Source organism: Rhinolophus sinicus, linkage group LG15, assembly GCF_036562045.2.
Source record: "Rhinolophus sinicus isolate RSC01 linkage group LG15, ASM3656204v1, whole genome shotgun sequence".
NCBI lineage: Eukaryota > Metazoa > Chordata > Mammalia > Chiroptera > Rhinolophidae > Rhinolophus > Rhinolophus sinicus.
Genome location: NC_133764.1, coordinates 47,691,166 through 47,707,819, shown reverse-complemented (window position 1 = coordinate 47,707,819; position 16,654 = coordinate 47,691,166). Strand labels below are relative to the sequence as shown.

Below are 16,654 nucleotides of genomic sequence, written 5' to 3'. Positions count from 1 at the left end.
ATGTATCTGTGTATCACGTGTATCGCTGTGTTAATAAAAATGGAGAAAAACAAGCACTCACACAGCGCTAGAAGAGTAAACCGGCACAATCTCTATGGAAGGTGAAGTTGGCATTGTCTAACAAACACTATAAATGAAATACTCTTTGATCCTGTAATTCTATTTCTTTAGGAATTTATCTTACAGAAAATACTCACATGTGAAATTATGCATGAACAAGCTTATTCACTGCAGCGCTGTATATACTATCAAAAGACTGGAAACAAACTAAATGTCCAACAATGCAGATTGCCTCAATAAATTATGTTACCTTCATTACATGGAATACTATGCTACTGTAAAAGAAAAAGAATGGCAAAGCTGTGTACATGCTATGTGAATGTTTCAAGGGAAACCAGCAAAGCAGGAAGAGCTGATATGCTACCATTTGTACAAGTGAAGGAAATGAATAAATATTCCTATTGGTTTCTTATGGATTAAGTATCTCCAGATACTTAACTCTGCCTGCCTTCAAGAAGGGGACCTGGGAAGAAAGGTGGGAGGGATATGTCTCACTATGTGTCTTCCTTTTTAAACACATATGTACACGCACACACAGGATATTCAAAAGGTTTAAATTAAAATTTAAAATATAAAAGATGCAAAGTATAAAAACTTTTCTCCAGAGACTACTTTGTTTTGGTTTTTATTTTTCACTTCTTCCCATCCGAGATGATGCAAAGCAACCTTGAAGTGTTCCTGTACTCCTGCCAGAGGGATGATTTTCTTTTCATGTCTCAGCCATGCTGGGATACAGAGGGAGTGATGCAACCCACAGCCCAGCTCAGTGGGCCTGATCAGAGGGTTAATTCAAAGAGTAGAGAGAGTTGGGGATGGGGAAAAAGTTTCTAGCCCCTTGGGAAAATGGGCTACGGTGGCATCAAATCATAATTCAATTACCCAGCTTGAGGCAACTTTACTGGGTATGTACAGTCCCTATTCTCTAAAAGAAAAATTAAACAGTGAGCAAGCATGTTGGGGGCATACAGGTAAATTCTAAGGGAATTGTTTAAATGTTATATATTCTTTTCCTTTATTGCAATATAAGTAATATGTGGAAGGGACTACAGATCTTAGTTTGAACTATTTAGGAAAATATACATGGTCACAGCCAATTAAAAAAAAAAAAGGAAAATATTATATGAATAGTGAATTTCAAGAGGTCCTTAGGCCCATAAAAGGGAATTTGATGGAAGCTCCGCAGAATATATGTCCATACATGTTTACCGACAATGGGATTTTTAATGACTTCATAGAAGTGTCATGTACCATTTTTATATGTAAATTAGGTTCTGGACCCAGCTCCACTGATTTCCCCACACCTCCCACAAGCAATGCTCCAGACACCACCTGGGTGTCCTACAATTCAACTCAATTCTGACAACGTCTACCCAGAGATAGCATCAGATTCTACAGGTTAAGGCTTTAGTCCCACGAGACTGCCACCCCCACTTCAGAAGCCAGTCGCCATCCCATGTTGTCACCTATACTTGTGACTGACTGGATATAAATCAGAGATTCCCACAACGCCCTCCTCAGGTTAGACTAATTTGCTCAAGTGGCTCACAAAACTCAGAGAAGCATTTTAGTTACCAGAGCATAGGTTTTTCATAAAAAGATAACTCAGGAATAGCTGGACGAAAGAGATGCATAGGGCAGGTACGGGGAAAGGAGCACAGCTTCCATGCCCTCTCCAAGTGCATTCCCTTCCCTTCCCCTCTACATGTTCCCCAACCCATGTGCTCTGTGAACCTCATCCTTCTGGGTTCTTATGGAGGCTTCATTACATAGTCACAATTGATTAAATCATTGACCACTGGTGATTAATTTGACATTCAACCCCTATCCCCTCCACAGAGGTTTAGTGTGGCTGGCACTGAAAGTTCCAATCCTCCAATCACAAGGTTGGTTTCCAAAATCACTTCATTGATATTACAAAAGACACCTTCCTCGCTCCTATCACAGGAAATTCCAAGGGTTTTAGGAGCCCTGTGCCAGGAACTGGGTCAAACACCAAACAGATATTTCTTGTTATCAATCACAATATCACAGTATGTTAATCACGCACTCTGCTCCATTAAGTTGGAGCAGCATGAAGGTTAAGACATGTGGGTTCTTCCTTTGAATGTATTTTTCCCTGAATGCCTGTGGCACTGAGGAAGACCTCTTATTTTAGAGTATAATCATCTGAGGCTTTGATTACAAAACTTTATGGATGCAATTTTCTGTGTAAATACATGTAGGATGATGAATATGCCATTTATATCCCCTTAATTCATCTAAGAAAATCTTACAGAGAAGTGATACTACAAAAACTACTAGACTTTTTAGCTTAGGATATTTGAAAAAAATGTTAATGAAACCTCCATAAAGTATAACCATGACCTATTTTGATATTTCAAAAGGCAGATCAAAAACTGTCATCCCAATTACTCTACCCCAGCAGAAAGATTTCTAAAAATCAACACTGATCTATCCTAGATAAGTCTTTGCTAACTGTTTCAAAGTGCATCAGGCTGATGAAAAATAACACAGCTTGGAATATCCTAGTAACTTCACTAGCACAATGGACACCCAGAATACAAACAATGAATCATATGTTTCCTCATTTCTCACACTCAGAAAGATGCGCTTACTTCCTTCTTTCCTACCAGCATTCCATCTGATTGATACACAAATTTTTCCACCAGAGATCCTAGCCCCAACAGAAGCTCTCCCAAAATCACACAAAGATGAGAAACAGACAAGGGATAGTGACCTGCCTGAGTCACATAATATTCAGGGAGTGAAATCTTGTGACACTGCAAGCAAAGGAGAAACATAAATGGTGATTCATGTGAGAACTTGAGAAAAGGGAAATAACTACTTCTTAGAAAAATACCATAATATAATTTACTAATTTCATTTAGTAATTAACATAAAAACAAGGAAATAGTTTTTTCATAATCATGGAAGTCCCTCAGCTGGGTATAAAAGGGGACATGTGGCAAGGAGACTCCCAAACTTGAGAACCGCACTCTCCTGGAAACCCACCCAGACCCTCCATCCTCTGACACCATGGTCAACTCTTGTTGTGGCTCTGTCTGCTCTGACCAGGGCTGTGGCCAAGGCTGCTGCCAGGAGACCTGCTGCCGCCCCAGCTGCTGCCAGACCACCTGCTGCAGGACCACCTGCTGCCGCCCCAGCTGCTGTGGTTCCACCTGCTGCCGCCCCAGCTGCTGTGGTTCCACCTGCTGCCGCCCCAGCTGCTGTGGTTCCACCTGCTGCCGCCCCAGCTGCTGCATCTCCAGCTGCTGCCGCCCCTCCTGCTGTGGTTCCACCTGCTGCCGCCCCAGCTGCTGTGGTTCCACCTGCTGCCGCCCCACCTGCTGCATCTCCAGCTGCTGTCGTCCCTCCTGCTGTGGTTCTAGCTGCTGTGGTTCCTCCTGCTGCCGCCCCACCTGCTGCATCTCCAGCTGCTGTCGTCCCTCCTGCTGTGGTTCCAGCTGCTGTGGTAGCAGCTGCTGCCGCCCCTCCTGTTGCATTTCTAGCTGCTGTCGTCCCTCCTGCTGTGGTTCCAGCTGCTGTGGTTCTAGCTGCTGTCGCCCCTGCTGCTGCCCCTGCTGCTGCCTCCGCCCAGTCTGTGGCCAGGTCTCCTGCCACACCAACTGCTATCGCCCCACCTGTGTCATCGCCACCTGCCCCCGCCCCATGTGCTGTGCCTCCTCTTGCTGCTGAGCCCGCGGCCCTGTAACCACTACCTCCATTTACCTCTGTCCTCACAGATGTAGACCCTCCTTTTGTGCTGACACATGGAGTAAGGTTGATATTGTTCAACTGAACTGGGCCTCGTAATGCCAATGAGGTACCAGTTCATGCTACTGAAGATGGATACGGCCTGGAGCACGTACACAGTCACAGATTTTACCCTTCAACCTGACAACTGGTGAAATCATTCTCCTAAATTTCTTATTCTAGTACTTTTCTGTAACTTGATATATTTCTGTACCAAAATAAAGTTACACTTCCCTGCACTAAAAATCAGTGTGATTGTTGCTCCCTTAAGATTCTGTCTTCAGTTTCTAGACAAGTGTATTTGTAGGACACACAATATGGTCTTGTCGCTTCTCAGTAAAAGTCAGTTTCCATTATTCACTGCCTGATTTTTTCTAGGTGCCTCTTTATTTCATGGGCAAATCACCCAGCACTATGCATCTGTCTTAGGTAAAAAATTAACAAACGAGAACTAGAAGTTTGGAGGACTCTATGTATATGAATGCAAAGAGAACACGATACATGCTTCCTGCGTCACATCAGGTATCACGTCTGTGCAATGTGCGGCTTAGCACAGGTTACAGGTGTCTATTCAGCCTTGCACTCAGTGATGTCACCCACACAGCAATACAAGTGTGCACTGATTCCGCCCCCATTTACAACAGGACCTCAGCCACGTCTCACTCTTTCTTTGGATAGGAAAGGTTCAAATGCACATGCATCAAGGGGACAGGCAGATAACCCAGATGAGTGAGGTAGGTCCTTGATAGGACAATGGGTTTGGTGGAAACTGGCAAATGGCAGACAGCCTGGCCACATCAGAGAGTACTATGGAGCGCCTGTCAATTGTTTCCATGCAGAAATGAGGGCCCAATGTTTTCGCTGAAAAGTAAGTCTGCTTCCATCGATCCTTCCAAATGCTAATTTCTTCACTTGTTTATTCAAAAAGTATTTGTTAGACATTTATTATGTGGGAGACACTGATGAATGTACTGGGGTAACAACAGGGACCAACACACACAAAACTCTGCATCCATGGAGCTGACATTTTATATACATCCTGTAGAACTAAGAATGAATGATGAACATGAGCGGGGCAGTGTGGTGTGTAACGACTATGTACTGACACATAGATACAGTACAATTATCAGAAAATGGAGAAAAGGAAAGAGAATACATGAAGTAGAAAAATTTTGCCAATTGCCTATGGGTCTTAACTGTGAGTTCATATCTGATGCTGAAGGAACAGGTGATAAAATAAGTCGGTAATTTCAATGTTTCTAAAAGTAGAGAATCAATTGATAGTAACCAAAAATTTGGGTTCATCTGGCATTATATAAAGATATGTATATAGAGGTAACCATTAGCGCAAAACACAAACCTTCCTAAATATCAAAAGGCGTACTGAGAGAGAGAATAAAACAAATAGTGAAAGATTAGATCTGGAGATACAGAGATGTATGTATTTAACATACATTGTATATCATTTACTACTATGTTACACATCACTATTTACTATATATTATACATCACTCTTCACTATATATGTGTATATCACTTTATATGTAAAAAATCAGTCTCTACATTGTACACAGTAACCCCAACAATGAGTCTTTCCTCCTATTTCCTTATCAGCCCTTCACCTGACAGGAGCATGCATTTTTCCACTTTAACATAGACTTTGCACTGTAATAGCCATCCTCAAAGTATTGTCATGGAGTCATACACAAAAAAGGAAAAAAGGTGGCAGGAGTAAAAACTCAATCATAGGATACCATGTGAATTTCTAATTTAGGAGACACATTAGACAGAGGGAGAAACACAAAAGTGGTTTCACGTGACTTGATGAGATTCAATGAATCGTAATCCTGTAAAAAGAAGTCGGTGCTTTCCCTAGATTTTGGCATTCTTAACCTGATAAACACAATTATTAATAATACTAACTGATGTCCCAGTAGGAAAAACAACAAGGAAAGAGTATTGCTCATTGTAAAACCATCTAAGGACATATTCAAACTCAAGAAACCACCCCCATGGAGCCCTACTCATAACCACCCATGGAACCCCAATCCTTTCATTGACACCATGGTCAGCTCCTGCTGTGACTCCGTCTGCTCTGACCAGGGCTGTGACCACGGCTGCTGCCAGGAGACCTGCTGCCGCCGCAGGTGCTATGTGTCAAGTTGCTGCATTTCCAGCTGCTGCCAATCTGTGTGTTGCTGGTCCACCTGCTGTTGCCCCAGTTGTTGCATCGCTAGCTGTCGTTGCCACCTCTTTTGTTGTAGCCACTGCTGCCAACCCTGTTGCTGTCCCCACCCAGTCTGTGGCCAGGTGTCCTGCCACACCACTTGCTATCACCTCACCTGTGTCATTGCCACCTGCCCCGCCCCATGTGTTGCACCCCCTCTTGCTGCTGAGCCCCCAGCCCTGTGTCCACCCTCTCCGCGTACCTCGGTCCTCACAGGTGTAGACCCTCCTTTTGTGCCGACCATTAGGACAGGCTCATGTTTCTCACCTTAGTTGGGTCTCACGATTTTAATGAGCCCACAACAGGCCCTCTGACTGTGAGCACATTTTGGCCTCAGTCCAAAGTCTACTCTCTCTGGCTGTCTCCCTCTCATCCCAGTGTGAATTTGCTGTAACATACCGACGGTTGTACTGACCAATTCTCCCAAATTCTCCTTCTTAATTTTTGGGCACCAGATCATCAAGCTCAAGAAAATGAACTTGGATTTCAGTATTTATACATTACAGGTTTTTATAGTCTCTCTCTAAATTGTCCAAAGAAGATTCTCCTGCAGAATTCTTATTCCCCATATTTTCCTATGTTATAACTCTATGCCAAAATAAACCAGCACTTCCCTGTATGGAAAATTCAGCACAATGGTACTCTTCTTTATGATTTTCTATGCAGTTGGGACAATTGCTTTTTCACCTACACCTGTAGGACAGACAGCACGGCTCTGTCAATTTTACAGCAGAAGTTGAGCTCTCAGTCACAGCTTTGGTTCCATTGGTAGTCTCTTCAGTAATTGGAAAAAATAGATATTCTTAGGAATCCATGGATAAAAATCAAAGAAAAACTTTTTGGAAAACCTGTTCTAGGAGGCAATTAAGTTACTTAGGAATTTGATCCTTTTGAGACTTGCGTACTAGAAGCTGTGTGAGGTGGGACTGGACCAGCCTTTACTCTAGGAAACAATCTGCCCCACTCCCAATTCAATACTCTTTACAGTAATCATGAATTTCAAGATTTTTTATTCCAGCTCATGAGAATATGAATGTCAGCTCCAAGGATTGTTCCTCCTGCCTTTTATGGGGTTGGGGGAGGGTCTTTACCTGTCCTGGATAGCTTCCTCTCACGCACGCACTGGTCAGTTCTCAGGCAGAGCTTGTGCAGCTCTTTGGGGTTCTCGGTGCAACTCTCGTCTCTCTGGTACTCTGCCCTGTGGGTTCTAGCTGTCGGCCTCCTGCATCCCAGCTCCATCGCCTCAAGGCAGGACAATTACCAAGCTCTACCTGGTTCTCCCTGCCAGCTGTACCCTGGAACACTCTTCAAGAAATAAGCTGAGGCAATCCTACGGATCACCTCATTTGTTTCCCCGCTAAGGCACCAGTGTTCTCTGTCTAACAGTCTCTGCCTAAAACCAGTTTCATTGATTTTACCAGTTTTTTTAGTTGTTTCAGGCAGGAGGGTAAATCCAGTCCCTGTTACTCCAGCTTGGCTGGATGTGTAAGCCCCCCTTTTCTGTTTTCTCATCTCCTCTTTCTCTATTCTTCCATTAGTTAAAAAAGTGATGTAATATAAGCAAACATATTTTCTGTATTTGTTTCTTCGGTCTTTTAGACACATTGTAGAACGCTATACTTACTTTTTCTCTACCTGCTTTATCATCTCTTAATAATATATCCTGGCGATTACCTCGTAGTAGCATGTAGAGATACTCCTTAGTCCTTTTCACAGCTGAACATTACTCCATTACATGATACACTGTAGTTTATTCACCAGCACCCCACTGAAGGACACTCTGATTGTGTCCAGCTTTTGTTTTGTTTTGTTTTTACAAATAGCACTGCGATGAATAATCTTGTGCAACGTTTTTTCGTATTTTTTTTGCCTGAGTAGCTTTTGGATAATTTATAGAATTGGGATAGTTGAACCAAAGAATTATGCTGCCAGTTATTGTCATATCTTCACGGGAAATGTGTGAGCAGGCCTGTTCCTACATAGTCTCAGTATCAGGGAATGTTGTCAAATTGTGAATTTTTCATAATCTTACAGGTGAGAAGTGGTATCCCAAATTATTTCATTTCTACTCTTATGAATGAGATTGGGTATCTTTATATGGTGAAGAAAGATTTGCGTTATTTTTCCGTCAGAGCTTTGGCCTTCATTCTAATCTAACTTTCGAAGTGCTTCATATATTAAGGCCATGAACCCTTTGTCTTTGGTATAAATTTCAAGTCTTTTTTTCATCTAGCCATTTGTCTTTTTACTTTGTTTATGGTGGGGTTCTTTTTTTTACTATATATTTTTAAAATTATAAATGATTATCTTTTCACTTTTAGAGTCTAATTGTAAATTGTCTATGTTGCAACTGAAAAATTGAATTGAAAAAATATTAAGTTATGAGTCCCCTATTATGATGAGGCCTCTTATATCTCTACTGCCCATTTTGTAAGTGGTCCTGGCTGACTCTTTGAAATGTCTGTTGCATCAATGTCTTGGTTACCACACGTGTTGTCACACCAAACTAGACAGGCATTCATCTCTCACCCTAGACTTTAACCCCACCTACATTTTCTTTCCTCTTCCTATCACACCATCCACCCCCAGCCAAATAATATTTAAAAATCCTAGATATTTGTTCACACCTTTGTCTCAACTTTGTGATGATATGATACGCACTCTTTGTATAAATTCAAAAATATCCTTAAATTGTCCTCATTCAATCAGTGAAGTGTTATTTTTCTCTACTCTCCTACACATACCACTCAGATGAGTCATTTATTCCATCAAAAGCCAAAATATACCCCTATCCAATCATGCCTCCATTACTGAGTGCTATTTCTTCTCTTCTCCTTCCATCTAGACTATCTATAGTATGTTAAAGAGTGAGTAAATGCCCCGTGTTTTCAATGAATCACACCTTCACTCAACTAACATTCATTTAGGGCAATTGCTAAGCACCATGTTTATAAATATGAATAAGACAGTCTCTAACCACATGGGGGTATATAGAAGGACTGGAAAAAGACATTAACCAATTATGGTTAATATCCTAGATCACAGGCATATCTTGGAGCAAAAAGGAGGGAAGAATTTGTTTGAATGTGATAGATATCAAGGCAGATATTAGAGATGAGTTGGTATCTGGACCGGGCATTTAAGTATGAGCAAGCGTTGGCCAAGTTGACAAGGGAGAAAGCACATTTACACAAACGAAGCAGCATGAGAAATGACATGGGATTATTATTATTCATCCCTTCTGGAAGAGAAGGAGAGAACCACCTTCCCTACTGACTGTGTGACTTCAGTCTGTCTGAACTTCAATTACTTCATGTCTAAGAAATTAAGAAAAATTGTTTCTACCTCACAGAGTTCTGGTGAAGTGTAAACAAGATAACAATTATAGAAGACTCAAAAGATACCTGACATAACAGGAGGCACTTAAAAATAGTAACTATTAGTATTATCTCATATTTCATCAGAAGTTTATGGATTTAAATACATAGCTGTTATTTTGCTTACTAATCACACAATGCTCTAAATAGTTACCGATGTATGGGTCTTGTTTGTCTTATTTAAGGGCCTATGGGACAGAGATGAAATCTTAACCCTTATATCTCAAACTTAACTTGCTGAGAGATAATAGCTCAGAATATAAGAAAATATATTTCAATAACACTTCCATTACACATATTCCATTGGGTATGTTGACCAAAATAAGATAAAAAAAAAATACTCCCTTATGATATCCTATCTCTGAAGACCATGTCAATAATAATTTTAAAAGGGACCCATCATGCCAATGTGTTTTCGCTATTTAAGAGCTGTGAATCATTACATTATAACAGTTTCAAATTGGATAAATTCCACAAGAAAAAACAGACAGGAACTTTGTTAGGATCCTTTATATCTCACTGACAATCCAGGAAATCCAAAGGAATCTCAGTATTCCTTACTGCACACAAGTGACCCCCCACTTCCGAGATGGGTATTTCATCCTATTTTACTAGATTTAGTTATCATAAAATCCATTCCCAACATATTATCCTGGAGTCAAATACATAAATGAAAAATTAACACTTGTGAAATCCAATGAAACAGTGCCACGTAATGGGTCTACTTGAGAAGACATATCAAACAAAGGAACACATTATGGGCGCTGATTCACTTGGTTTTAATGAAATTGGATACCTCATCATACACCAGGAAAAGGAAATGGTACCTTTCCTATAAATAGGAACATTTACCAGAAAAACACAATTATCTAATTTACCAAAATGAACTGATTTTCAATTAGGATAAACAACAACAAAAAGAGCACTGCACATGGTCATCGTAGCCCTGAGCAGGGTATAAAAGCAACAGGGGGCAAGGAGAGATCACACTCAAGAAACTCACTCTCCTGGAAACCCACCCAGACCCTCCATCCTCTGACACCATGGTCAACTCCCGTTGTGGCTCCGTCTGCTCTGACCAGGGCTGTGGCCAAGGCTGCTGCCAGGAGACCTGCTGCCGCCCCAGATGCTGCCAGACCACCTGCTGCAGGACCACCTGCTGCCGCCCCAGCTGCTGTGGTTCCACCTGCTGCCGCCCCAGCTGCTGTGTGTCCAGCTGCTGCCGCCCCTCCTGCTGTGGTTCCTGCTGCTGCAGGCCCAGCTGCTGCATCTCTAGCTGCTGCCGTCCCACCTGCTGCCAGAGCACCTGCTGCCGCCCCAGCTGCTGCATCTCCAGCTGCTGCCGCCCCTCTTGCTGTGGTTCCAGCTGCTGTGGTAGCAGCTGCTGCCGCCCCAGCTGCTGCATCTCCAGCTGCTGCCGCCCCTCCTGCTGTGGTTCCAGCTGCTGTGGCTCTAGCTGCTGCCGCCCCTGCTGCTGCCCCTGCTGCTGCCTCCGCCCAGTCTGTGGCCAGGTCTCCTGCCACACCAACTGCTATCGCCCCACCTGTGTCATCGCGACCTGCCCCCGCCCCATGTGCTGTGCCTCCTCTTGCTGCTGAATCTGTGCTTTGAACTCACCCCCCCCTTCTCCTCCCTCCCCAGAGATGCAGACCCACCTTTTCAAAAATGTGGAGTGCTCAAGAGAATTGATTTCTTGGATCCCATAAGCAAACCCTAGTTCCACAAATCATGGGTCCACATTCTAACTTCTGGCCAAATTAAACTCCCTTCCTTCCAAATGAATTCATTTAGAATCTCTTAATAAATTGCATCCCCCCAACATCCCTCCCTTTGTCTCCAGGACACCCATTCTTCATGCTTAAGAAACCTGAAGATTGTCTCCATCACTTGTGGGGCCACAGATTTTAACCTCTCAAGACATCAAAGTCCAATGAAATCTTTCTCTTGTACTCCTTTGCAAAGATTTCTTGTACCTTGTTATTTCCATGTACCAAAATAAACCTCTTTCTACTGGCATTGAAAATTGAATGTGATTGTTACTCTCTTTTTTCTAAAGGTTTTATATGTGGGTCCTGGGTAATTGTATTTTGCCTACATTTGTTGGACATACAGCACGGATTAGTCACTCTCCAACAGAGGTCAAATGACACTGGTCACTAGGATTCTCTATAAAGTCGTTTTGGTCATTACCAACTCAACTAATCATTTTCTAGTCTTTAGAAAAAAAGAGTGAAACTGGAGTCACGATGCATCCATGAATATGATAACAGGGGGAAGTTTTATAAAGATTGAACATAATTCATGATCTTTTAAAACACTTTCTTTCTTTTTTTTTCTTCACCAAAATGAATAATAGATAGATAGAGATTTCTGCAAGTGTAACTATGGTGCCTTTGGAATATTTCTTCTTTTTGACTCCATCAGCCAAAGGTTTCTATTTTTAAAGGACCATTATATGTCCCTATATCATCAAAAAGCCTTCATTCACTCAACAAACATTTATCACTAGTGTCCTCTGTCCCAGTGTTGTGCTGAGGACCACAGTAACAAAATAAACATCATTCCTTCAGGGCATCTGCATTGCAACTGGGGGATGACAGAATAAATACCTAGAAGTGTGTTAAATTAGGAGCACAACGCAGGGAAGAATTATGTATGAATGTGGTGGTTTTTCAGAAATGAAATCTCTGAGGAAGAAGCATTTCAGCTGGGCTTTTGACAGATGAATAGGAGTTTGCAGAGCTGATGAGCAAGAAGAAACATTCTGGGAAGATGGAATTGCTTCAGCAAAGTCTTCAAGTTTTATTCTTCACACCTTCCTCAGCTGCTCTAAGATTAGGACAAGATTACTTTCTGTTTAATCTTACACATTTTTTTCTCTTAACTTCTCAATGCTCATTTTGTCTATTCCACTAAAAGAGTAACAAGAATACACAGTACTTTACAGGGTTGCATTAAAGATTAAAAACAAATATAAGATATTCAGCATAACGCCTGGGACATAGTGAGTACTTCACATATGATAGGTGTATTTCCTCACCTTTCGTGGAGGGTACATAGAACTTATTCACATACTGCTATTTTTATTATAATTATTTAATTCAAATAAGTTGAAATCAACAAACAAAAATTGTTGGTGAGGATGTAGAGAAAAGGGAACCCTCATGTACTATTAGTGGGACTGTAAATTGGAGCAGCCACTATGGAAAACAGTATGGAGGCTCCTCAAAAAATTAAAAAAACAAACTATCACATGACCCAGCAATTCCACTTCTGGGTATTTATGCAAAGAAATCCAAAACTAATTCAGAAAGACATATGCACCCCTTTGTTCATTGCAACATTACTTACAATAGCTAAGATACGGAAGCAACTTAGGTGCCCATTGATAGATGAATGGATAAAGAGGACGTGATACATACTATACACAATGGAATATTACTCAGCCATAAAAAGAATGAAATCTTGACATTTGTGACAACATGGATGGATCTAGACAGTATTTTGCTAAGTGAAATAAGTCAGACAGAGAAAGACAAATTCCATATGATTTCACTTACATGTGGAATCTAACAAACAAAATAAATGAACAAACAAAACAGAAACAATTCGTAGATACAGAAACAAATTGATGGGAGAGGGGGTGGGGGGATGAGTGAAAAAGGGGAACATATTAAGATGTACAACAGTCACAGGGATGTAAAGTACAGCACAGGGGATATAGTCAATAATATTATAATAATTATGTATGGTGTCAGAGGGGTACTAGACTTACCAGGGGGATCAGTTTGTAAGTTATAGAAACATCTAATCACTATGTTGTACACCTGAAACTAATATACTATGCCAAATGTAATTGAAAAATTAAAAATTTTTTAAAAATTTGTCATTCTTTTAATTGTTGCCAAACTCTGTTTCCTATTTATGTCTTATTCAACTACCTACAGGAAAGAGATAAGGAGTTATCCGTTATGCCCCATAGTATCCAGAATGTCTTAGATACATATTGTGTATGTTATACGCCGTTGAGTTGCCTTTGACTCCTGGAGACCCTATAAATGAGTAATGTCCACCATGGCCCGTCCTCACCAGCTTTGCGTAGCTCCCGTAGTCTCATGCCTATGGCTTCCTTTATGGACTCAATCCATCTCCTATTTGGTCTTCTTTGTTGATGCCTCCTAGTTTTCCCAGCATTATTGTCTTTTCCAGAGAACCCTGCCTTCTCATGGTGTGCCTGACGTACACAGCTTCAGTTTTTGTCATGGATACGTGGTATTGAAGGCCTAATAATTTTAAATATTGTTTGTATATAACAAATGCTTCCGTAATGAAATATCCATTTTGTAAGTTTAACAATCAAAAGATAAATCAAAATTTCCCACTCTTAATGCCTATCCTGGAAGATACACAGCAAAAATGTATTTTTGCTATTTAAAAGCAGTGAGCCCTTGCTAAGTACCTCAGCTTGAGACAGTGAAATAAGATGTGACAGAGTCTGAAACTTCCTTGGGGTCCACGTATCTCCCTGACCACTCAAGATGATGCCCACACAGCATCAGTCATCCCCAGTATAGATGGGACACCCTCCTCCCCAATAGGTCACTCTTATTTCTTCCCAGCATTTCACCTGACCAGCACATGAGCCCTTTATCTTTGACAACAAAAGGTACATTAGCATTGTAAGAACCATTCCTCCTGATTTGCATGGAGCAGTGTACAGATAGGAGGGAATGTCACATTCCCAAACAAACTGTCAGAGTCAAGTGACCACTGCTATGGAAAAGACACTGCATCTGCCAGGAAAAAAGGTGACACCTACTAAGGAAGAAATGTGACAAGTCTTTCAATTGGAACCACAGGAGTTCACCAGGAAAAGGAAAAGTGTTATTTTCTCCATTTTGGAGTACTTAACTAGAAACACACAATTATGTAATTAAATGATTAAGTTTCCTAGTAGGGTAAATACTAACAAGGAAATAATGACATAGTGATGACCTTCAGCAGAGTATAAAGGGGGGTATGGACTGAGGAGACTCCCAAACTCAAGAACCTCACTCTCCTGGAAACCCACCCAGACCCTCCACCCTCTGACACCATGGTCAACTCCCGTTGTGGCTCCGTCTGCTCTGACCAGGGCTGTGGCCAAGGCTGCTGCCAGGAGACCTGCTGCCGTCCCACCTGCTGTCAGACCACCTGCTGCAGGACCACCTGCTGCCGCCCCAGCTGCTGTGTGTCCAGCTGCTGCCGCCCCTCCTGCTGTGGTTCTAGCTGCTGCCGCCCCAGCTGCTGTGGTTCCTGCTGCTGCCGCCCCAGCTGCTGCATCTCCAGCTGCTGCCGCCCCTCCTGCTGTGGTTCTAGCTGCTGCCGCCCCTCCTGCTGTGGTTCCAGCTGCTGCCGCCCCAGCTGCTGCATCTCCAGCTGCTGTCGCCCCTCCTGCTGTGGTTCCAGCTGCTGTGGCTCCAGCTGCTGTCGCCCCTGCTGCTGCCCTTACTGCTGCCTCCGCCCAGTCTGTGGCCAGGTCTCCTGCCACACCAACTGCTATCGCCCCACCTGTGTCATCGCCACCTGCCCCCGCCCCATGTGCTGTGCCTCCTCTTGCTGCTGAGCCCCCGGCCCCGTGCCCATCCTCTCCCTTTACATCTGTCCTCACAGGTGTAAACTCTGCCTGTGCTGACCCTTAGGACACATGGAGTATGACTGACATCATTCAGTAGGTTGGGCCTCATGATTGCAATGAGCCCACCACTGTCCCACTGACTGTGAACATAATCTGGTTCATTTTAAACTCTCTCCCTTGATATATTTTCCTTTCAGTAGTGACCAAGTATGCATACATTTGCAATCCACCAGCTAAGGAAGTATCCCAATGCTCTAAATTTCTCATTCTTCCTTATCACTTTGGGGTTCTAGATTATCCTTTCAACAAGGTGGACATTATCTGCAGCCCCTTGGGGGCACTGATTGACTCTCTGAGACCTGGGGGTCCAATTATACCCTGTGTTTTCTCCTAGAGAGAATTTCTTATGTTTTGTTGCCTCTCTGCTTTCTAATAAACTTTTCTGCACACAAAAATTCATGGACGTCATTCCCTATTGTTTTTATGATCATTTTACTCAGTAACCAGGCGACTGTATTTTACATGAAGATATTGGAAGAACAACCCATGCTGAAATCACTTTGAAAATAAGTGTTATATCAAATAGGTATAGATAATTTAAGATATTAGATCAAAAGTGGCAAGTAGGTGCTTGTTTACATGACATGCACATAACTTAAGATCTTAAATGAGGACAGATTTGATTCATTTCTTTAGCTCTTAATTAAAACACATTACACCCCTTAATACCATTGGCCTTATTTTGTAGAAAAGGGTAAAACCAAATTTTTGAGTGCAGGCCAATGAAAGAAGAAAAATCTGTAAAGAATTTAAATGTACTCAATTCCTTTCATTAAATAAACATTTCAGAATTTATAATCACAAAGTGGGTTATATTTGTCATTGAGTTCTGCTGACTAGAAGTGCCTATTTCATTGTATTTTTTTTAAATCACTTTATTGAGGTATGATTGACATGTAAAAGCTATACATATTTAATGAATACGACTGGATGAGTTATATTTCATTGCATTTTTAAGTAAACACATCTCATCTGGATAGTGTGGTACACGCATATGTTTCTGAGTGTGATCTCTCAGCGTTTTCCTCATAATTCAAACGCCTCCTCAACTGACATTCTGGCACATGTATATTGACCCTGGGAGGCTGGAATTTCAGAACTCGTGCTCTTTTTAAGGATTTTTTTTTAAAAATGGGAATTAACTTGTAATTTTGCGTAGCTCTCAGCTGGGGTTCGCGCTGACTCTGTGAGCACGTTAGTATTGAAGTGAGAATTCCACACTGGAGATTGAAAGCGACACAGTGAACAAGCAATGTCAAGAGTTCCTAACCCCTCACTTGGAATTTGACATTCCAACAGCTTTAGAAAGTATCAGAAACTAGTTTCCAAAGTAATGTTCTGTCACTGCCTATAAAAATATTCAAACAAAAGATTTAAAAGTTAAAGCAATATCACAGCATCACCCATTTAAATACTTCCTATTGTGGCTGCTTCCACGATGGGGAGCTTAACTAGTGGGAGTTCACGTGAAGGGGAAGCCAGATCACATTCTCCACAAGGGCAACTGCTCATGTGTATAAATAAATTGAATATATAAAGTTTGTCTCAGTTCTCTATTGC

At 41.8% G+C, this 16,654-nt stretch overlaps 2 protein-coding genes and 1 long non-coding RNA gene across 8 annotated transcripts in view; 2 read left to right on the top strand and 1 right to left on the bottom strand.

The window, feature by feature from the left end:
• Window positions 1-16,654, bottom strand: part of LOC141568817 (uncharacterized) — a 302,708-nt gene that overhangs the window by 91,837 nt on the left and 194,217 nt on the right. The window lies entirely within an intron of this gene.
• LOC141568830 (uncharacterized) lies at window positions 3,097-3,756 on the top strand. Of its 2 annotated transcripts, XM_074319609.1 has the most exons (2): window positions 3,097-3,283; window positions 3,464-3,756. In XM_074319609.1, exons 1-2 carry the CDS (start codon window positions 3,097-3,099, stop codon window positions 3,754-3,756), a joined length of 480 nt encoding a protein of 159 aa, XP_074175710.1. The 2 variants fall into 2 exon arrangements, with proteins under 2 accessions (XP_074175710.1, XP_074175709.1); XM_074319608.1 differs by having other exon boundaries at window positions 3,097-3,756.
• On the top strand, window positions 5,878-11,015 carry LOC109455859 (uncharacterized). 2 transcript variants are annotated; one of them, XM_074319606.1, is made up of 3 exons: window positions 5,878-5,960; window positions 5,991-6,094; window positions 10,513-11,015. In XM_074319606.1, the coding sequence occupies exons 1-3, from the start codon at window positions 5,878-5,880 to the stop codon at window positions 11,013-11,015; spliced, it is 690 nt and encodes a 229-aa protein (XP_074175707.1). The 2 variants fall into 2 exon arrangements, with proteins under 2 accessions (XP_074175707.1, XP_074175708.1); XM_074319607.1 differs by lacking the exons at window positions 5,878-5,960; window positions 5,991-6,094 and having other exon boundaries at window positions 10,461-11,015.